The 22,780-nt window shown below is 44.0% G+C and overlaps 1 protein-coding gene across 2 annotated transcripts in view; it reads left to right on the top strand.

The window, feature by feature from the left end:
* LOC104297025 (follistatin-related protein 4) overlaps nucleotides 1–22,780 on the top strand; it is a 278,489-nt gene that overhangs the window by 219,068 nt on the left and 36,641 nt on the right. For both annotated transcript variants that reach the window (XM_054168334.1, XM_054168333.1), the window contains exon 7: nucleotides 10,705–10,871. In XM_054168334.1, the coding sequence (XP_054024309.1) occupies nucleotides 10,705–10,871 (167 nt within the window). The remainder of the gene's footprint in view (nucleotides 1–10,704; nucleotides 10,872–22,780) is intronic.

Raw genomic sequence — 22,780 nt, 5'->3', positions numbered from 1 at the left:
CTCTTCTAGTTGTAGATATCCCTGCTGACTGCAGGGGCATTGGACTAGATGACCTCAAAAGGTCCCTTCCAACCCAAACCACTCTGCAATTCCATGATTTCTGAATGATGTTATGCAAGTCCCACATGCAGCCAGGGTTACATGGCAGGAGTATCTGGAGCTGCCTTAGAGCCACTCACTTCTTATTGCATTGTTTTTCCCCTGCTTGTATAACTCTAATCTACAATTAAATCTAATCTGGTTTGATACTGCTGGCCTGGGACTCAGGAAGTTGTTTGTAAAGAAAATCACCAAAAAACCTTGGAGAGAGGCTGAACTCTTCCTTTAACAAGGCAAACCCCAACTGTGAAGTGACTGAAGTAGAAGATGAAGGTGGAGGATGGAGTAGCTCATGGCTTGGGATGGTTTGAGTGCAGGAAAACAGAGTCCTTCCATTTATTAAGTATCTTGAGAGTAGCTACAGTCAGAAAAAGTGCAACATCTGTATAATTGCCACAGCTAAATTTTCAGTCATCCATGGAAAGAGGAATGAAAGCCCCATGAAAAGCCTTACTAGTGCTTATTTACAGCTCAGAAGGTGTGCTGGCCCTCAGCTGGGTGGTTGTGAACGCAGCAGATGTGGGAATATGAAATGAAGAAGTACACCTGATGTTAAGTGCTTGGGATTGTGTCTTTTGCAACCCCTTCATTTGAGGTTTAGAAGCAATGTGGGGCTGTTTTGTCAGCTCCTTGTTTCCTGGTTCATGCATTTTTCAGTGCATTGCATTCAATGCATGAAGCTGGCCCGGAGCTCCAAGTGAAATGAACAGGGAGTGAGGGGTTGGAGTGGTTTGATGCAGCCATTTTTTGATGTCTCAGTGGTTTTAAACTATATGTGAATGCTCCTTGAACCCCACATACCCCCATGGCCTGGCTTGTCTCTATTTTTGAAGTAATTTACGTACACATTACAGCAGTTCCCACAAGTCATGCTGGACTTAATGGTCTGACAGTATTTCCATGATAAACCCTAGGGGTTTATAGAGCAGCCATAAAAATTCACTCCAGGGAGAAACTTGGCATGCCAGAGCCTCTACCAGAAGCTATCTTTTTCTGCCTTAAATCAGGTATAAATCACTTCAGCTCCTGTAACTTACAGGAGTTACCAAGAAAAAAAATTATATATAGAGATTTATTTATTTATTTATATATATAGTTTAGGGTTTCATATGGATTTGGGAGCTTCAGAAACTCTGAAATATGGTACTTGAAATACAGTTCTTAAAAGTTTCATTGCTTTGAAAGAACCATGCTGAAGAGTTCTCCATTTCAAAGCCAAGGTATTTTCCTTCAGAAAAACTTTTAAAGCCCTAGAAATGCTGAATGAAAGCTTTTGGAAGAGACAACTCTTGCTTTTGTGTCAGTGGAACAACTAATTCTTGCCATTCCAATAGGATAGAGTGGGAAACACAGGGAGCAGCTCTAACACCTCACATCTCTGTGCATTCACTAAGAGATTTTGATACCCCCATAGTTATTTGCAAAGAATGTACACTGTAGCATAGTGTGTATATATGTATATAGTATCTATATAGTATAGTGTGTATATATATGTAGTATCTATATAGTATAGTTTGTATTGACCTGGACAGCCTGGACAGTTGGGTACTGGGGAACCTCATGAAAATCAACCAGGGCAAGTGTAGGGTCCTGCATCTGGGGAGGAGTAGCCCCCTGCACAAGTACAGGTGTGGGGATGACCTTCTGGAAAGCAGCTCTGTGGAGCAGAACTTGGGAGTGCTGGTGGACAAGTTCACCACAAGGCAGCAACGTGCTCTGGTGTCAAAAAGACAAATTGTCTCATGGGATACATGAAGCAAAGCCTGGCCAAGAGGTTCAGGGAGGTTGTCCTTCCCCTCTACCCTGCTCTAGTCATGCCATATCTGGTGTATTGGGTCCATTTCTGGGCTCCCTAGTTGAAGAGGTACGAGGAACTACTGGAGAGAGTCCAAGAGAGGCTGCAAAGATGCTGAGAGAGCTGGGGATGTTGAACCTGGAGAAGAGCAGCCTGAGGGGGATCTGATCAATGCTCAGCAAGGGACAAAGGGTGGGAGACAAGAGGATGGGGCTAGATTCTTCTCAGTGGTGCCTAGTGACAGGACAAGGGGCAATGGGCACAAACTGAAATCCAGTTGAGGATGAGGAGAAAATTATTTGGAGTGAGGTTGCCGGAGCCCTGGAGCAGGCTGCCCAGAGAAGTTGTGGAGTCTCCTTCTCTGGAGAGATTCCAAACCCCCCTGGACATTGTGATCCTGGGCAAGCTGCTGTGGGTGACCCTGCTTTGGCAGAGGATTTGGACTGGATGCTCTCCAGAGCTCCCTTCCAACTCCACCATGCTGAGATTTTGGGATTCTGTGATAATAGGAGTACAGTTTTGACTCGTCTTAAGAGAAAGAGACAAATCTTCTGAGTCCCATGTTTAACTGGCGTGACTGCCAGCAGCAATTGCAAAAGCCAATCAGACCATTAGTGATTTTGCTTAACAAATGTGTAAGCTGGGTGGGAAAACATGTGACTGTCACAATCCAGGCAGGACACTGTTGCCACAACATGGGAATATTTTATCAGAAATTAATCATACCAACATTGCTCTCAATCCGTGGGAAATGGGAACTTAAAATAAAAACAAATGCATTTATGTAAACTATTCTCTCAAACAGACTACTTATGCCTATTTACATAATGAATCCATCACTTATCACCCTCAGGAGATTAGATAATTAAGCACTGAACAACTTATATTTATTCATGTACTTCCAAGAATGAATGAATTATCCCTTTCTGCACACACAATGCAATGTTGTCCTGATTAGTAACAGGAGGGCAGTGATGGGATTTTGTGATGGGAAATGTTGCTTCTTTTCTTTAAAAACAAACAAAACAAAACAGACAAGAAATTGATCTTTACACTCCAGTACATAAAGAAGCAGCCTTTGGTTAAAAGTCAATAAAAGTGATTTTTTAGCAACTTTATCAGCTATGTGAATATTCTGCAGACAAATTCATACAGAAAAGCTGGGCTCCTTTTCTTGCATTATTTTTGGGTGGAATTTATGTATAATTTAGCTAAAAATCTAAGCAGCTGTTTGAGCAGAGTTTGTTTTGCCAGATGTGGAGTTTTCCATGCAGGTGGCTCTGTTGGAGCTACTCACCTGCAGTTTCTCTATAGTCAGTGTGAGGAACTGGTCTTCCCTGTGGCTAAATCACCGCATCCCACACCATGGCCAAGACAAACATGGTGACCCAGGGTGCTGTGTGGGCTCTGGAGGGGACTGAGGCACCAGCTTTGAGGTAGTACCAGCCTTCAGAGCTCTGAAATTTAAGAGTTCTTATTCCATCCTCACAAAATGAGAAAGAAATGTTCTTGGCTGCTCTCAAATCCAGCAGCCGGGAAAGACACTCACTATAGAACACCCTCCCTGAGGGCAATTCTTCACTCTTCCAGGGAGTTCAGGAGAGTCCTTAGGTGTTTACAGGACGAAGGGCAGCTTGGTCTGCATTTGAAGTCCTAATCCCTCTTACATAGATGCTTGACCACACTCTAACATGAGGTGGTTTGTTTTTTCCCCTTCAAGTTAAGCTTTGATTTATTCTATGTATCCTCATGATCTAAATAATCAACTACTTTGAACAACCTGATCTAGTGAAAGATGTGCCTGCCCATTGCAGGGAGCTGGACTAGGTGATCCATGAAGGCCCCTTCCAGCCTGACCTGTGTAGTGGTGTAGCAGTGATAGTATCTTATGAATGCACAAAATGTCTCAGTTGCTGAAGAAAAGACATTGTAATTTTTAGTTATTTTAATAGCTGCTTTCACTGGAAGGTTGGGACCTACCTCAGGGAGTCATAGCCTGTGGCCTTCAAGAGTAATGACAGGAGAAGGCTTGAGGTGCTAAATTCTTTCATACTGCTAGAAATATCATTATGCCTTTTTATGACTTAGAAAACAGCATTATTAATTTAGCAGGGAATTTACAATAAAATACTTCCTGTACTAGCATGCCCAAGGTCCTGAGGATGTATAAATTACATTAAGAACTTGAATTATTGTAGTCACAAAATAAAGCTGAGAGATGAACATTTCTACCTAGCTTTAAAAATCGTTTTATTATTCACATTAATTAAGCTTAGAAGCCTTAGAGGAATGCTGCATTGTGGTACCTCTCTTTGAGGGACACCAGACTCCTGAGATGTCCCATGGAGGACAGCTGGGCAGCAGTGGGTGACACCAAAGGTGGACTGAGGCAGAGCCAGCTCTTGATGGTGTTATTCATAGGTTATGAAGTCAGAAGCCTTCCAATATCCTGCTCTGAGCTGATGTGGGAGCTGTAGGAATTCTCTGAGTTAATTAATTGTGAACAATTTTAATCATGTTCATTAACAGCTCTAATGTTGTTAATTAATAACATAAACATTTTTAATAGCATGACTGACTTTCCTGTAATTCTGACTTGGTGTTCAGAAAATGGAGCTTTGTGGCTGGACAATGAATAGTCTTTGGAGGTAGGTGATGGACAGTCCTTGGGCTTAGGTGAGCAATACTCTTTGGGGCTAGAGCTGAGTGAGTCCTTGAAACATTAATTCGAGGACAAGAATCTGTGCTTCAGACTTTCTTCGAAGCCTTCCTCCCATTGCTTCAAACAGGGCTTACTTGGGTTCAGTGTCTCCCCACAGAGACCAAGCTACAGGCAAATGCCCTCAGGGGTCATTTAGATCGGACAAGAGGAACAATTTCTTCCCCTAAATGTCAAACCCTGGAAGAGGCTGCCCAGGGCAGTGGTGGAGTTTCCATCCCTAGAAGGGTTTCGAAGCTGTGTAGATGTGGTGCTGAGGGACATGGTTTAGTGGTGACCTGGCAGTACTGGGTTAGCAGTTGGACTGGATGTTCTTAAAGCTCTCTTCCAACCATAACCTATAGTTCTACAACTACCCCCTACAACTACCTGAAGGGGGGTTGTAGACAGGCAGAGGTTGGTCTCTTCTCCCAAGCAACCAGTACCAGAACAAGAGGACACAGTCTCAGGCTGTGCCAGGGGAGGTTTAGGCTGGAGGTTAGGAGGAAGTTTTACACAGAGAGAGTGATTGCCCATTGGAATGGGCTGCCCGGGGAGGTGGTGGAGTCACCATCCCTGGAGGTGTTCAGGAGGAGACTTGATAGGGTGCTAGGTTTAGTTGATTGGGTGGTGTTGGATGATAGGTTGGACACGATGATCTTGAAGGTCTCTTCCAACCTGGTTTATTCTATTCTATTCTATTCTATTCTATTCTATTCTATTCTATTCTATTCTATTCTATTCTATTCTGTTCTGTTCTGTTCTGTTCTGTTCTATGCCATGATTAAAAAGGTATGGCCTCGTCCCCTAAGCACAACCTAAGCAATACAGCCAGTTTTAGTAAGGCAAGATATCCATGAAGAAATGTAACAATGATTAAGGGTGGCAACAACAATATGCTGCAAAGTATGTTTTCTTTAGACTGAAGGGGAAAGATCTAATTAATGATATTAAGCCCTTTTTTAAGGTGTGAAATCTGTTTCAGTAGGTAGTGTAGCATGAGCAAAGGCAGGCAGGCACCGACATTTACTATGTAAATTATCTTCATGCAGTGCTAAATCAATGAGGTTTTCTCCATAGATGCTCATTCCAGGTTGCTCCCTGTAATGACCTCAATTATACATGTCTTCATTGGGAAATTATGATTGCCTTTGGCAGGCTGCAAATGACAGCAGAGGAGAAGATTTCCATGATAAACCAGCACAACAAGTAATACCCGCTGGTATTAGTATGCACAGCCTGCAAAGGTGCAGAGCAACGCCAGCTCAGCGCCTTCAGAAGAGAAAATGGGAGCAGAGGGGCTGAGGAAAATGTTCAACAAGATCTTGACATTTTTAACAAGAGAAGGAATTAGTCAGACTTTACGTTCTCAAATGTGCCACTGTGGGACCTGGCATTGCAAGAAATTTAATGTAAGAACATCAGAATGGCTACACCAGGGTCACCTAAGGTCCACAGATCTCTCTCGGACTGAATATAACAGCAGAGAGAAAAGATGTGAGAGACAGGGCAGAAAGATCCTTGCCCTCAAGAACCTCTTGGCACCAGGCATTGCACACAGGAAGTGACCCCTTGGCCTCTCTCTGGATGGGGGAGTTGGCTTTGAAAAGCCACACAGTTTTCTGGAGCTACCATCACCAAAGGAGGGTTTCCAGAGTCAGTGCTGAGCTTGATCTTGTTTGTATTTGGTAAGGTAGCTGATGGAAGATTACTGTGGACATTAGGAAGAAGTTCCTCACTATGAGGGTGAAACAGGTTGCCTGAAGAGGTGATGGAGGCCCCATCCCTGGAGTTATTCAAGGTCAGGCTTGATGGAGCTCTGAGCAGCCTGATCTAGTTGCAGATGTCCATGCATACTGTAGGAGGATTGGAGTAGATGACCTTGAAAGTCCTTTCCAACTCAGTGCATTCTATGATTCTGCTCCTGGACCTCTAACAGGAAGACACGTCTCTCCCCTTTCCTCCTTAAAGGTGGTGGTTACACATAATATATTCTTGATGGGAGCTTTACCCCACCATCTTCAACAGTTACAAGTTGAGTCAACAGTGACGGCATCCCATTCATAGAATTATAGGGTTATAGACTCATAGAATACGCTGGGTTAGAAGGAACCTCTAGAGGTCATCTAGTCCAGCACCTGATGACAGCACCTCTCTGAAAATAGAGCAATTGGCAGGAAGCCTTTTTACTTTCCAGCTGGAACAGACTGAGGAGTCGGTGCCACTGAAACCCCAAGAATAGGCCCAGGTTTGACATGACTTGATAAATACAATCAGCCAGGACTGATACTGCTTGAATCTGCTGAATATAGAAAGCTGTTTTGCATGCATCATCCTGCAGAATTTCCAAATGAACACCAAATTGCTCAATTTTAGGACCAGATTCCATTTGCAGGCTGTGTTCTGGGAGTGAGTGCGCCTTGAATATTACCCATTTGTTCTGTTCAGTTTTACATAGATGCTAAAAATCCTTTCATCTCCTCAAGGTTTTTAAAACTTGAGGGAGAAGGGTTCAGTACCGAATATAGAGGCTTTACACAAAAACCATCCTGGTGACTTCAATCATTTGGGCATATAATCCAAGCAGCATCACTGTGTCTAAGCTCTATTACTTAGCTACAAGATTTTGAGGGATTTGTAAGATTTTTTTTAAAGCCCAGACCTTGCATCCTCTTAGGGAGTTTCTGTCTCCTCCTCAATGCATCTGGCTGTGTGAGGAAATCTTTTCTATTGGTAACAATACAGCAATAGCTAAAGCCACAGAAAATAATCCTGTACTAGTAAAAAGACTTTTAGAGGTTAATAAGATGCCCTCAAATATACTTCATAGAAACACTGAGGAGTGTGTTCACAGAATCCCAGCATGGTAGGATTTGGGAGGGACCTCTGGCAACTATCCAGTCCAACCTCCCTGCTAAAGCAGGGGCAGCTTGCCCAGGATCACAATGTCCAGGTGGGTTTGGAATCTCTGCAGAGGACACTCCACAACCTCTGGGCATCCTGCTCCAGGGCTCCAGCACCCTCACCCCACTGAGGATTTTCCTCCTTACATTCAGGTGGAACCTCCAGGGTTCAGGTCTGTGCCTATTGCCCCTTGTCCTGTCCACTGGGCACCACTGACAAGAGTCTGGTCTCATCCCATTTAGCTCTTGCTGAGCATTGGGCAGATCCCCTCTCAGGCTGCTCTTCTCCAGGCTTAACAGCCCCAGGGCTCCCAGCCTTTCCTCCTCACAGATAAGCTCCAGGGGCCTCAGCATCTTCATAGCCTCTCTTGGACTCTCTCCAGTAGTTCCCTATCTCTCTTGAACTGGGAAGCCCAAAACAGGACCAGTACTCCAGATATGACCTCACTGGGGCAGAGTGAGCATTTAAGGTAGTCGGCACCAATTACATGCTTTAACATAAAAACTCATCTCTTGGCCTGATGTTGTACATCCATGACTGACAGCTATGTAAGGTGCCTTCTTAATTAAAAGTTAATATATTTTTCATTAGTGTGCTACTAAAATGTTAAAACCAAAGCCTCTTTAGCTGTCCTTGGGAAGATGAGTAGGGAGCCTGCCACAAGACACTCAAAAAAATGGGAGCCCAGCATGAGCCAGGGAGCTGAAGACTGTATGAGGAGCAGCAGAAGAAGGAATTAAGAAAAACAACAGAAAGATGAAAAAAATCCCACAACAAATCTCTTGTAAATGACTGAATCTTTGTTTACTTCTTCTCAAGAAAAGATGTCCTCATTAGCCCTGCTCCATGCTACAAATTATTGTAATTATCAGTTCTTCTTCCTGTCAAGTGCGCTCCAAATATTTTATTCATTAAAAGGAGCTCTCTGTTATGCAGAAAATAACTCTGCTGTTAGCCCCTGGGTGCTGGTTCCATGCTCAGGCAGCTGGGTGAGGGTAGTAGGATGGGACATCAGCACTCCTATGGGCCACTGTCTCTGGTTCCAAGTGGTCTTGTCTGGTTTCCCCCAGCAGGCAGAGTCACAGAATTGACTTTGTTGGAAGAGACCTTTAAGATCATCAAGTCCAACTGTTAACCCAGCACTGCCATGTCACCCCTAAGCCATGTCTCTAAGCATCACATCTACATGGATTTTCATTCCCTCCAGGAATGGAGACTCCACCACTGCCCTGGGCAATTCCTTATGTCCAACCTAAACCTCTCCTGGTGCTACCTGAGTCTCTTTCCAGTTGTCCTATCATATTTTCCTTGGGAGAAGAACACAACCCCCACGTGGCTCCAACCTCTTTAGAGGGAGTTGTAGAGAGCCAGGTCTTCCCTCAGCCTCCCTTTTTGCAAGCTGAATAACTCCAGTCCCTCAGCTGCTCCTCTCAACATCTGTTTTCCAGACCCTTCACCAGTGTCATTGTCCTTTCTTGCACATGCTCCAGCACCTCAGTTATTTCCAGTGGTGATGGGGAAGGAGGGGGATTGGGCCCGGAGATCATGTTTCATTCCCCAGTCCATGTTTTGAGCTGTTTGAAGCGACATAACACCAAAGTGCTGTGAACATTCATCTCAAAGGACCATTACCTTGACAGAGCAGTTTTCAGCATTTAGATACAACATAGTCTCAGAGCTTTCTTGCTGCAGAGCCTGGGACCGAGAGTGAGCAAAACCCATCATGTGAATGATGACATGGTGAATGCAGGAGCTTTGGCAGTGTGGCCTGATTGCCCTGTCACTGGCTCACTGCTGCTGAAACGCTTCATAATGACAACCTGCACTCACAGTAATTCTGGTACGCAATATCCTACCTGTCTGTGTGGCCACATGTGATGAGATACACAGACATCATCCTGTGAGCATGGGTCAGAAGGAACATAGAGAAGAAACCAGACTCATAGAATTATTTCAGTTGGAAAGACCTCTAAGATTATCAACTCCAAACATCCACCTAACACCTCCGTGCCCATTAAACTGTGTCCCAAAGTGCCGTGACCACACATTTCTCTAACACCACCAGGGACTGTGACTCCACCACCTCCCTGGGCAGCCTGTTCCAACGCCTGACCACTCTTGCAGCAAAGAAATTTTTCCTAATATCCAATCTAAACCTCCTCTCATGTAACTTGAGACCACTTCAGGCCATGGTGGTGTGAACTCAAGGAGATGGGGGTGTGATTTTTGGTAAGGACTGCTGCCTCAGGTGTTTCTTCTGTGGGGTACGTTTAAGACAAAATAACTGATTTGTTTGTTTCTTTCTTTAAATAAAATATGAGAAGAGTCTCAGTCCTTGTTACAACATCTCTATCTTAGATGCCATATGTAGCTGCATTTCATAAAGGAATTTTCATGCTTGGTGACTTCCACTATTGAGACAACTTAAAATTGGGTTTGTTTATATTTCAGTGAGAGCAGTCATAGCTTAATTCTGCTTTTTCAGGGAAAGAACCTGACTCATTCTTGTGTCTTTTCAAAGGACCTTGTCAGGAATCCTCTAGAGAAACAAACCCAGATGGTGTCAAGCAGGGAGAGCTTTTACTTGTCCTTCTGCTGCTGACTGCTTTGTAGACTTAACTATTGCTTGCCAGAGGACCCATTTTATTTTTCTAATGCCACAGCTACTGCTGGATTCCTCAGGAAATGATACAGCAGATGTGATTGTGGCAGATCCTGCATCTGTGTCTCTTACTTTACTGTTTAGGGAAGTTTTATAGCACAGGTAATCCATGTTCTCGTTTGGATCACAGAATGTTAGGGTTTGGAAGGGACCTCTGGATCCTCTGATCCAGCACCCATGCCAGAGGAGGCTCACCCAGAGCAAGTTGCACAGGACTGTGTGCAGGCAGGTTTTGAATGTCTCTAGAGAAGGAGACTCCATAGCCTCTCTGGGCAGCCTGTACCAGTGCTCTGCAGCCCTCAATGTAATGAAGTTCCTCCTCATGTTTAGATAGAATTTCTTGTTTTCAGCTTTGTGTCCCTTAACTCTTGACCTGTTGCTGGGCACCACTGAAAAAAAGACTGATCATGGGATCAGTATTGATCAGCATTGATTCTTCAGGGTTGTTCCTGGAATGAGGAAGAAAGGAGAAAGGGGAGAAGAGGAGCAATGGAACAGCTTCCCTCTGTAGTATTTGTTTTCATTCCTGTGTTGTTGCCTTTGCAGAGGTGGTTCAGCTGAGCCTTCCTGAGGACCAGAAGATCAGTGTTACCACCATCACTGTTGGCCTCAGCACTGTCCTGACGTGTAGCATCCGCGGGGCACTGCGACCTCCCATCATCTGGAAACGCAACGGAGTCATCCTCAACTTCCTTGACTTGGAGGACATCAATGTAAGTCCTGGATTACTCACACCACTTTCTTTTTAGGGCATCAAATATGGCTTCATTTAACAGGTGATGGTTCCATGGAAAACTGGAAGCTGGTGTGATATTTTGGGTCTCTGTGGGTATGTCTCAGGAGGAAAAGCAAAACAACATCCATGCAACTGAGAGCAAGGTACTTGGAATATCTTATTAAGTTAAAACTCAGTGATATAATACCCCAGCACTTAAATAGCACTGCTGCTTCATCCCTTGTTGCTCATTCAGTTTGGTTCATCCTGTGGTCCATGGCTAACAGCCCTGGGAACCCAGGAGAAAGCTGCTCTATGGACCACTAATTCCTCAGGGATCTCTTCCCTGGTAGAAAGAAGCCAGTTCATCGAAAGCATGGAACAACGCATTTACGGTTTGCAATGAAATCTCTCCTCTGTCTAAATCAAATAATACTTTTTTAAGCTCAGTTCCTCCTGTTTCACTTCTCATCTCTCATTCCTCAGCTGCTGTTTCTGAGCAGGGCAAAATATGGGGTTGTTCAGCAGGGTGGGGCGATGCCTTTGCTTGAAGAAAGATGAATCTCTTTTAATTCGCGGCACTGGTTCTGATGTGTGATTCATAGCTGGTAGTAAAGACAATATCTGAATAATAGTATAAACTTACTCATTGATTTAATAACATTTAATTACTGAGAGAGTGGGAAATAGTGTACCAAAAATATGGTCTGTATTTCATTTCTCTTTGCATTAAAGTACACAGTAAATCAGGTTTTATTTTAATTACACTACAGCAAGAGTTGATTTATTTTTCTGTTGGGCTCCTGTTAATTTGATAAGCACTCAGTTCATGGTTGTTACAGTCAGTACTGGTGCTCCCTAAATTGTTGTGCAGCCAGGATTGCTGATATGTGAATTATCTTTGTTTTACTCCTCTGCCTTAGTGCATGAAAATCACAGCACATGGGACAGAAATCCATACTGCAGCTCAGTGTGGGATTTGTTGACTCTTACTATAGCTGGAAAATTGTGTGCATTGTCTATAGGTGATGACTGTGTGCACAAACTCAGTAATTAGAACCATCCAAACCCTTATCTCTTTCCATCAAAGCCAACATTACCCTTTTAAAATGCTTTTTTTTTGTTGCCATTTGGAGCATGACATTGAAATGTGACACAGCACCAGCAAACACCCCACTGCAGGACTGGCACAGGAAGCGTGATGGGGACGTGCAGAATTGCACAGCCAGCCTGAAGCTGCTGGACCTGCCCAGATTTCTTAGAGACAGGGTTGGAATAATGACCTTCAGGTCACTGGCACTACAAATCCAGGGAAAGCTGCCAAGCTGCAATGCACAAAGTCAGACATTCCCTGCTGTAGCAGGAGCGTGGCAGATGAACCAGGCAGGTGGTTGACCTGGCAGCTTGCTGCCTGTACCACCTTGTGCAAATGTTCTTCCGTATTCTTCTATCTATTTTAGTCTGGAGAGGAGGAGGCTGAGGGGAGACCTCATTGCTCTCTACAACTTCCTGAAAGGAGTTTGGAGTCAGGTGGGGATTGGTCTCTTTTCCTTAGTATTAAGTGACAGAATGAGAGGAAATGGCCTGAAGTTGTGCCAGGGGAGGGCTAGGTTGGATATTAAGAAAAAATTCTTTCTTGCAAGAGTGGCCAGGCACTGGAACAGGCTGCTCAGGGAGGTGGTGGAGTCACCATCCCTGGAGGTGTTCAAGAAATGTGTAGATATGGCACTTTATGGCCTGGTTTATTGAGCATGGTGGTGTTGGATTGATGATTGTACTCAATGATCTCAGAGGTCTTTTCCAGCTGAAACAATTCCATGCATCTGTGGTTCTAGGATTCTATTTCTTGACTCATATTAATTTTAGTAAACATTACACTTTCTCTGTAGTGAGCAAATTCAACAGCTTTGTGTGCCCAGAGTCTAGAAAGAACCTTTTCTTTTGGCAGTTCTGCTCCTTGGGTACTCCCAAGATGCTGATTTTAGGATCAGTTTTGTTGGGTTCGGTGTTGAGGTGGGGTTAGAAAAGAGTTTCTGAAATCTTATTTCCACACACTCTGAAGGTTCAAGAATGGTCATAGAATTTTTTTCTGGGGCCCAAAATAATGAAAATTCCATATTTTTCTTATGCCTTTATGAAATTTTCTTAGGGTCACCTTCATCTTTTGATCAAAGTTCATGTGTGAAGTGGGCACAGAAAAACAGTCCAGGAATTTCAAGGGGGTTGGACTAGATGATTTCCAGAGGTCCTTTCCAATCGTTCTGTGATTTTGTGAGTTGGAGTAGAAATACACCCCTGAAGGTCAGATATACCACATGGCTCTGAGGCTTTGTTTGCCACTCCTACTGTTTGAAATAGAATTTTTGGAGGAGTACATTTTCAGGCTGAAATTCCAATTCTTCCTTAATTTAGTGCTGGCCCAAGTGGATTTCTGGTTTGCTTATAAGTAATTCTCTTTTCTCGTTGGCTATTAAATGTTAAGAGGAAGAGTTATGTCCTTGCACGTAGACTGACTGGTTTCTGAATGATTCAACACCCCTTAGGACAGGACCATGCAATACAGCAAGAAAAAAAAGTCATCCCTTTTTGATCTGTGTGAACTAGTATACCACTGAGAAACTCTATCAAAGGAGATTCTTACAGGGAGGAAAACCAGGATTTCTGCCTCAGTTTCAGTGTTTCACATGTCACTTTATGAATTGTATCACCTTGTCATATGATACTAGCACTCATCAGCTGTTTTTTTAATCTAATAAACACCTCCACACCTTTTTCATCTTTAATTAAACACTAAAGTATTAATGTTCTAGATGTATCACTGCCATCTGTATCCTGGTCTGGTTACTTGAGGTGACACAGTTTGGGGATTACCATCTTTTTATTTTCCTTCTTCCACTCTGGGCACTCTGTAGGACTCTTGAGCTCAGGAGTGTCTCCTCTAGGGCTACTGAGGGCAGGCAACTGCATGTCCCAGGGAGACCTGGTGGCTTTTATGTGCTAAAAGGGGCCGATCAGAATGCTGGGAGTGGACCTTTTAGCAGGGCCTGTTGTGACAGGACAAGGGGCGATGGTTTAAATTAAAAGAGGGAGATTTAGACTGGAAACAAGGGAGAAAATTTTCACAATAAGGGTGGTGAGATGCTGGCCTAGGTTGCCCAAAGAGGTGGGAGCTGCCCCATCCCTAGAACCACTCCAGGTCAGGTTGTCTGGGACTCTGAGCAGCCTGCTGTAGTTGCAGATGTCCCCGCAGACTGCACATGGTTGGACTGGATTACTTTTAAAGGTCCCTTTCAACCCAACCCATTCTAAGATTCTGTGAAACACTTGTTTGTAGCAGGGAGGAAGAGATGGTCCTTCAGCTGATCAAGCCAGTCTTTTTACAAGTTTTGAAAGTCTTGCAGTACTGGTGTGTGAGCCATGGTCACCTGAAACATGAACACTTGTGTTTGGGATCGATGCTTGCATGTAGCATGGAAACAGCATCAACACTCATGTTGAGGTGTGCAGTGTGGAGATCCATGCAGCCACGTATCTCCACAGCATGGGGTGGGGGTGGTGGCAGCAGGCAGTTCAAAGCCTCAGCTTTTCATGTGTGCAGAAACTCACATTAACCAATAATCTATTTAAAGACATTGACAGCAGGAAAGTAAAGGCAGTGTGATTCTTAATATACTTGAAGTCAGTTAATTAAATTACTTCAGTTTTCTTTTTGTGCGCCTCGAGCAGGAACTCGATTGCATTTCTGCTTTTCACAATAAGGTTAGCAATTTGGCTAATTGGAAGTGCAACAGGAGATTAATTGTACCTTTTTAACTTCAAGAAAATCCTCCCTGCTCCTGGCACAATGGTAATCACCTACAAAACTACGGGATTGGAAAAATCCTTGTATTATATTTCAATTAAACTCTTTCTCTTCTAAATGCTAATTCAGGGAATCAGATGAAAATAGAAAGCCAGCTCTTGGCGGGGCGGTGGGGGGAAGGCAAACAGAATCCTTCCAACTAGGTATGAGAGCAGCACAATTATTCATAGAATCATTGAGGTTGGAAAAGCTCTCTAAGATCATCAAGTCCAACTGTCAACCCAACACTTCCATGACCACTAAACCATGTCCTGAAGTCCCACGTCTCCATGTTTCTTGAACACCTCCAGGAATGGTGACTCCAGCAGCTCCCTGGGCAGCCTGTTCCAATGTCTGACCACTCTTCCAGTAAAGAAAATTTTCCTAATATCCAACCTAAACCTCCCCTGGTGCAACTTGAGGCCATTCGGTCTTGTCCTATCACTTCTTAGTTGAGAGAAGAGCCCAACCCCCCACCTGACTCTAACCTCCTTTTGTGAAGTTGTAGAGAGCAGTGAGGTCTCTCCTCAGCACTCTCTTCTGCAGACTGAACAATCCCAGCTCCCTCAGCCACTCCTGGCTTTATTCTCTCCAAAGTCCTGACAAATGTGCAGCGAGAAGGTCGATTGTGGCCCAGATTAACGCAAGAAGTTTACGAAGATGGTCAACAAAAAGCTGGCTAATCCTAAATTTGTGCAGAGCTCAAAGGCTGGAGAGTACTACAAAGCCTGGTTGTCTGAGTGCATTACTTAAATCATTTTTATGTGATATCTTGATTGGCAACAAAATATTAATAATTTTTCCTTGCTCACTTAATCAGACGCCTTCATAAGCGACACGGTGATAATTTGTCTTGTCCTGTCTGGGAAGGACTCTGTTAATGAGTTGTCACATAGCTACTGCAAAAGAGCCATCTGAATGGTACATGTAATTAAACAATTTTTCTTCCAAACATTTAAGATGGTTTTTAGCATAAAAATATTATTTATCCATAAATTACCCATCCATATTATTTCTCCATTACAAGTCCCTTGGCAGCTATATGTTACAAAAGTCACCTCAACTTCTCTCATGCAGAAAATTACTATAATGTAGCTGCAACTGGCAAGATTCTGATGGCTCTAAATTGATTTCTGACTACAAAGAGTGGAGTGGTTAAAATGTGTCATCTTTCAAAATAATACACTTTAGCCCCCTAGGAACAGGCAGGTTGTTTTCCCAAAGATGTGATTATGAAAACATTCCTCAGTTTGAAGATAGAATAAACCCCTCATGGAGTCAAATGTCTTTATACAATATTTATGGGATGTTGTTTCACATGATTTGACATTATCTCCTGAGAAATGTGCATAAATTTATAAGGAAAATATATAAACAACAGTAATTCCTTCAGAAGTGTGGTGAGAGCCTACACAGACAACAGGGAATAGTACCATAAGAGGACAAATATTATGGAATCACAGAATTCAAGCATAGTGGGGGTTGGACAAGATATCTGGACATCATCCAGTCCAGCCCCACCCTGCTAAAGCAGGGCAGCCACAGCAGCTTGCCCAGGATCACAGTGGCCAATGGGGTTTGGAATCTCTCCAGAGGAGAGTCCACAGCCTCTCTGGGCAGCCTGCTCCAGGGCTCCAGCATCCTCACAGCAAAGGTTTTTTCTCATGTCTATATGGAACCTCCTGGGTTTCAGTTTGTGTTCATTTCCCCTTGTCCTGTTGCCAGGCAGCACTGAAAATGGTCTGGACCCATCCTGTTGCCCCCCAACCTTTAGCTATCAGTAAATATTTGTGAGCTCTTCTCTCTGTTCACCTGGTCCTAAGTAGCTGCTGGGGGGTTAGGCTTCATCATCCTAAGCAGCCAGTTTTTGTGAAGGAAGGTGTTATCCTTGGAAAGAGATGATCATCCAGGTCCCTTCCAACCCCAACCATTCTGTGATTCAATCACAAGAAGTTAGGGGTGGGCAAGGACCTCTGGAGATCTTCAGATGTAACCCCCACCTATGTTAGATGCAGGTGAATTGCAGGTGCTCAGTCTGGGTGTTAGAGCAGAAAAGCAGAACTATGAATGCAGTGTGGATCTTCTCAAATGGACAAGAAGAAAGGAGTCAGCCCACCTGCTGTGGGGTGTTCAGGTACACTGACACACTTAAAAATGCATTAGAAAAGAACTTGAGAAGGAGGTAAATTAGGGTCTAAAATCAGCTGTATTTTCCTGTACCTGCTCTGACTGCTGGAACTGATAATTGAATTGCAGACCAACCTCAGCTACCTCCCTCTGTGCTGTATGAGGAAAGTTGGAGTTTATGAATGTAATTTCCTCCCAAGATAGGTACTTGCCTGTTTAGTCATGGTCAGTGTGCTTCTCTGAATTGTCCTTTAGAGCCGAGGAATGGAAACATTTCGTTCACTCCATTGTGTTATCTTGACTTGGACATCAAGAGGAAGATTAGACATTAGGAGGAAGTTCTTTACAATGAGGTTAGTGAATTACTGAACAGGTTGCCCAGAGAGGTGGTGGAGTTCCCATCCCTGGAGACATTCAAGATGAGACATGTTGGGGCTCTGAGCAGCCTGCTCCAGTGTGAGGGGTCCCTGGCCATGGCAGGGGGGTTGGAGCTAGATGATCCTTGAGGTCTCTTCCAACCCTAACAATTCTATGATTCTATGTCCCTGCTCAGTGCAGGGGGGTTGGACAAGATGACCTTTGAGGGTCCCTTCCATCCTGATACATTCTGTGAGTCTATGATTCCAATTCTTCCCTTCCAACAGCTCCAGCAAAAGACCTCCCATCGATTTTCCTTGTTGTGTTGTGTCTTGAGTTGCACAAGGTACAAAAGTCATCCATTTTTATCTATATTATAATGGCACAACCATCTAAAAAGTTCATTTCCACATTGTCAACCCCAAAACTTTTTTTTTCCCCCCTCACCAGCAAAGTCTTAATGTTGTGCTAAATTCTTTGAGTAGAAAAAGAAGATAAATGAACACCCCATCAGGTTGTGTTTGCTTAAGGCTGAGTTTTCCTCCATGTAAATCACTAAAGTGATAGCATGTGTAAAGCCCAGAACAAATAATATTAATGAAGCATAAGTTCTCAGCTTGTCTCTGGAAATGAATTATTAAAAGCAGCAAAGAAAGTGATTTAAGAGCCCATGACTAATTTAGTTTTTATTATTTTTATATGAATCACTCATGAATCTATTGTAAAACAAAAAGGAAAAAAAGAACACAAAAAAGGAGCAGAGACATTTGATTAGTGAGGAGAAATCATTTCCAAAGTGATAGCCATTGTTGTAGATTCTGCATAATAATGATCTCATTAAATGCTTGAGTACATTTTGTCTTAAAATCCTGTAAATATCATCAGAGAAAGATTTCTACCACTTTGAGGACCAGGCAGGCTTTGTTAACCTGGGCTGCTTCATACATTTTTGTGTGCTGGTAACTATGAAATTGTGATGGTGGTTTTCTTTCTGACCAGTGACACCAGCTAGCCCAAGGGCTGAGACTGGTTTTGGCAGTAGGCATTGAAACATGGGGAAGACTCCCAGCTGCCCTTGGTGGAAAGGGCTGGAAGGAAAGGATCCTAAAGTGAGGTGAAATAATAATAATAGCAACAACAATAACTACTACTATTAATAGTGTTATTGTTGTTGATAATGTTATTATTGCTGTTATTATTACAATTATATGAATAACAGCAACAGCAAATTATTGTTGTTGTTATTGTTATTATTTTTATTATCATTTATTATTATTTAGGAAGGCATCCCAGCAACCAGCAGGATTCTCCCAAGAGAAGAAAACACTTGGGAAGTGGTTTCTTTCAGAGTGGTTTCTTCTCCATTCACAGAATCCCAGAATCCCTGTACAGTGGGGCTAGGAAGGGACTTGTGGACATCATTCAGTTCAACCACCCTGCTAAAACAGGATCATCTAGAGCAGGTCACACAGGAATGCATCCAGGCAGGTTTTGAAAGTCTCCAGAGAAGGAGACAACACAGCCTCTCGAGACAGCCTGCTCGAGGGCTCCAACACTATCACACCAAAGAATTTTGAACTCATCTTTAGATGGAACCTCCTGGCTTCCAGTTTGTACCCATTGTCCCTTCTCCTGTCACTGGGCACCACTGAAAAGAGTCTGGCACCACTGAAAAGAGTCTTGCCCCCCACCCTTTAGTTCTTGCTGAGCATTGGAAAGTTCCCGTCTCAGACTGCTCTTCTCCAGGCTCAACAGTCCCAGGGCTCTCAGCCTTTCCTCCTCACAGAGATGCTCCAGGCCCATCAGCATCTTTTATAGCCTTTTCTGGACTCTTTCCACTAGTTTCCTAACTCTCTTGAACTGGGGAGCCCAAAACTGGCCCAAATGTGGCGTCTCTAGGGCAGAGTAGAGAGGGAGGAGAGCCTTCCTTGACCTGATGCTCTTCTTGATGCACCCCAGGAGACCATTTGCTTTCCCGGCCACGGGAGCACATTGTTGGCTCATGGTGAACTTTTGTTCCTCAACACTTCCTCTGTCATTTTTTCAGCTATGGATGCTTTTAAATCAGCAGAGTAAGGGGGTTCAACCACCTCTGGGACTCACACCAAAAGTATAGTTGAGGAGCCTCCAGCACCTAATTGGAGTGTTTGAAATCACTCTGTAGGTTTAAAATCCCATGGGCTGGGCACTAGCTGCTGCCTGGGGAACACAGACCCCATAATGCCGCAATACAATGTGACATGTTGATGGTGTCTGGAGAGATATGGAGCTTGTCTGGTTTTGTGTCACCTGTGGGACTTGCTTCTTTCTATTTATAGCTCCAAGGCAAATCCTTTTATTTCTCACATAATTGGAAGTGATCCTGAAAAATAAACCCCCTGAATCTACTCGATGCTAATTGCTCTTCAAAATTCCTGGAAAACAAGAAACTTTGCCAAATATTTAAAGGATCTTAAACATGTTTCCAATCTGTGTTGGAACAAGATGTGCTAGAAGGCTTCATGGAAAACCATCTGAAATGACAGAATCCCAACGTAATGGGTGTTGGAAGGGGAGATCATCTAGTCCAACCCACCTGTCAGAGAAGATTCACCCAAAGCAGGCTGCACAGAATTGCAGTGTCCAGGTGGCTTTGGAATGACTCCAGAAATAGAGACTCCACCACCTCTCTGGGCATCCTGTTTGTGTGCTCTGCCACCCTCAAAGTACAGACCTTCCTTCTCATGTTTAGATGGAACATTCTGTGTTCCAGTTTGTGCCTGTTGCCCCTTGTCCTGTCACTCAGCACCAGTGCAAGGAGCCTGGCCCCACCTTCCTGACACCCATCCTTTAAGTATTTATAAGCATTATGAAGACCCCCTCTTAGAATAGAATAGAATAGAATAGAATAGAATAGAATAGACCAGACCGGGTTGGAAGAGACCTTCAAGATCATCACGTCCAACCCCTCAACCAATCCAACACCACCTAAACAACTAACCCATGGCACCAAGCACCCCATCAAGTCTCTTCCTGAAAACCACCAATGACGGTGACTCCACCACTTCCCCAGGCAGCCCATTCCAATGGGCAATCACTCTTTCTGTATAGAACTTCTTCCTCACATCCAACCTAAACCTCCCCTGGTGCAGTCTTCTCTTCTCCAAGCTAAAAAGCCCCAAGTTCCTCAGACTTTCTTCATAAGGCAGATGTTCTAGTCCCCAGCCATCTAATTAAAGGGCAAAAAAGGGGGGGGAGCAGGTGCCTCACACAATCCAGCATCACCCCAGGTTATTGTGGGCTCCCTTCACACCAGCTGTATCCGTGGGTGTCAGTGCAGGAGATTTGTGATGTTCCTATCACATCTTGGATTTCACTTGAGACAGAACATGGAAGAGATTTACAGGCAATCTGCAATTTTTTACACGTTTCTGAGTGTGATGTTTCCAGACTGCACGACCAGGGAATGCATTAAAGGGAGAAATGGGATAAATAAATATGAAAAATCTGCTCTTTGGAAAGATCAATGCCTTGAGTAATCAGTAGTGATGGAAAGGAGACACAGCACACAAAACAAAGGTCCATACCCATTTTCCAGGATCTGCTTTGTTATGCTCTGGAGCTGACAGGCTGCGGTGGCAACTTATTTTATTATTATTTGTTGGGCTATTGAGCTGTTCTCTAATTAAAATGCAACGTGGTGCATATTTCAATCTTGAAAAGTTAAAACACTGAGGTCACTTAATCAGTCCTTTATTTGAAGGGCAACTGCAAGGCATAAAAACAGCTCGCGACGGGCAGAGAACTTTTGGTTTGAAAAAGGGAGCGAAAAGAGGAAACAAAGTGTTGGAGAAGTCAGTTTATCATCTGCTGCTGGTTGACCTTATCAATTACAGGAAATTAGAAGCATAGTTGGCTGGATTTTTTTTTTCCCCCCTAAAAGCATAACATTATTTTTTAATGATATAAAATAGAGGTGATAAACACCTTATCCTTATCTTTGATGAGAGGCTCATCAGTTTGTGGGGTGAGAAGTTTCTGCCTCCCTTTTCATCACTTTTCCTGCTTCCTCTTCACAGGAAAATTCACCTCCAGTGGTAATGGAAGAAAACCATGTCTCAGATTTACCTTTTTTTTTTTTTTTTTTGCCTCTCTTCTGGTTTCACAGTATCACAGTATCACAGTAACTAAGGTTGGAAGAGACCCCAAGGATCATCAAGTCCAACCTGTTCCAACAGACCTCACAACTAGATCATGTCAGCAAGTGCCACGTCCAATCTCCCCTTGAACACCTCCAGGGATGGCGACTCCACCACCTCCCTGGGCAGCCCATTCCAATGACGAATGACTCGCTCAGTGAAGAACTTTTTCCTCACCTCGAGTCTAAACCTCCCCTGGCACAACTTGAGACTGTGTCCCCTTGTTCTGGTGCTGGTTGCCTGGGAGAAGAGACCACCTTTCAGGTAGTTGTAGAGGGCAATGAGGTCGCCTCTGATCCTTCTCTTCTCCAGGCTAAACAATCCCAGCTCCCTGTCCTTTTTCATGGGATGCCAAAGAAAAATGCCTTTTCCAGGTCATGGTTGGCCATTGATGGGGAGTAGGGCAGTCCCTGGTGGGGTGCAGCACTCACTGGGAGTCCTGCATAGTCTTTAGATCTCTGCTTTAAAGATGGGATAGTTCAGGGCAGAGAGGAATTATATTGCAGAATCACTGAATCCCATGGTATGGGTTGTGAGGGACCTTAATCCAGTCCAAGCCCCTGCTAAAGCAGGGTCACCCACAGCAGCTTGCCCATGGTCACAGTGTCCAGGTGGGTTTGGAATCTCAGAAGGAGACTCTACAGCCTCTCTGGAAAGCCTGCTCCACGGCTCCAGTACCCTCACACCAAACAGATTTCTCCTTGCATCAGTTTTACTGATGTTTATGGTTCCCTCTGATTTTAGGCTCTTGATGATTTGGAAACCTGGCTTTGCAAGCAAAAACATCTGAAAGAAGTCAAACACATGAAATGTTTCCCTCTGCCCTTTTCCATTGTGAATTACTCCTGTTCCCACTTCCTAGCCCAGCTTCTCACCTGCCAGTTCTTCCAGCAAGCTTATGTGTGCCTGTTTGGATGGAGGGATGGAGCTCAGAATTTGAGTCTCTAAAAATGTTCTGCACTAAGCAGTTTCTGAGAACTTTTGTTCAAAGAGCCCCCGCTTGCCTGATAAAAGTTTTTGGCATGACATGCACTGAAGCAACTCCTAAGAGCTCCCAGAGGAGGGTGCTTCCCACTGTGCTGCAGGACACTTGCCAGGGATGAAAATTCCTTGGTGTGAGAGGGCTGAAGCTGTGGAGCAGGCTGCCCAGAGAGCTTGTGGATGATCTTTCCCTGGAGAGATTCCAAACCCATCTGGACGTTGTGATCTTGGGCAAGCTGCTGTCACTGCTTTAGCAGGGGGGTTGGACTGGATGATCCACGGAGGTCCCTTCCAACCCCCACCATGGTAGGATTGTGTAAGATGTAGGGTTAGAAGCTATCAAGAAATCAAAGACTCATCATTTCCTAATGCTCTAGGGCTTGGGGGTTTACAGCACTTCCAAACACCCCCCTGTAAAATACA

Source organism: Dryobates pubescens, chromosome 16 (genome assembly GCF_014839835.1).
Source record: "Dryobates pubescens isolate bDryPub1 chromosome 16, bDryPub1.pri, whole genome shotgun sequence".
Taxonomy (NCBI): domain Eukaryota; kingdom Metazoa; phylum Chordata; class Aves; order Piciformes; family Picidae; genus Dryobates; species Dryobates pubescens.
Note: the sequence above shows the minus strand (reverse complement) of the source record. Positions and strands in the feature narration are given on the sequence as shown.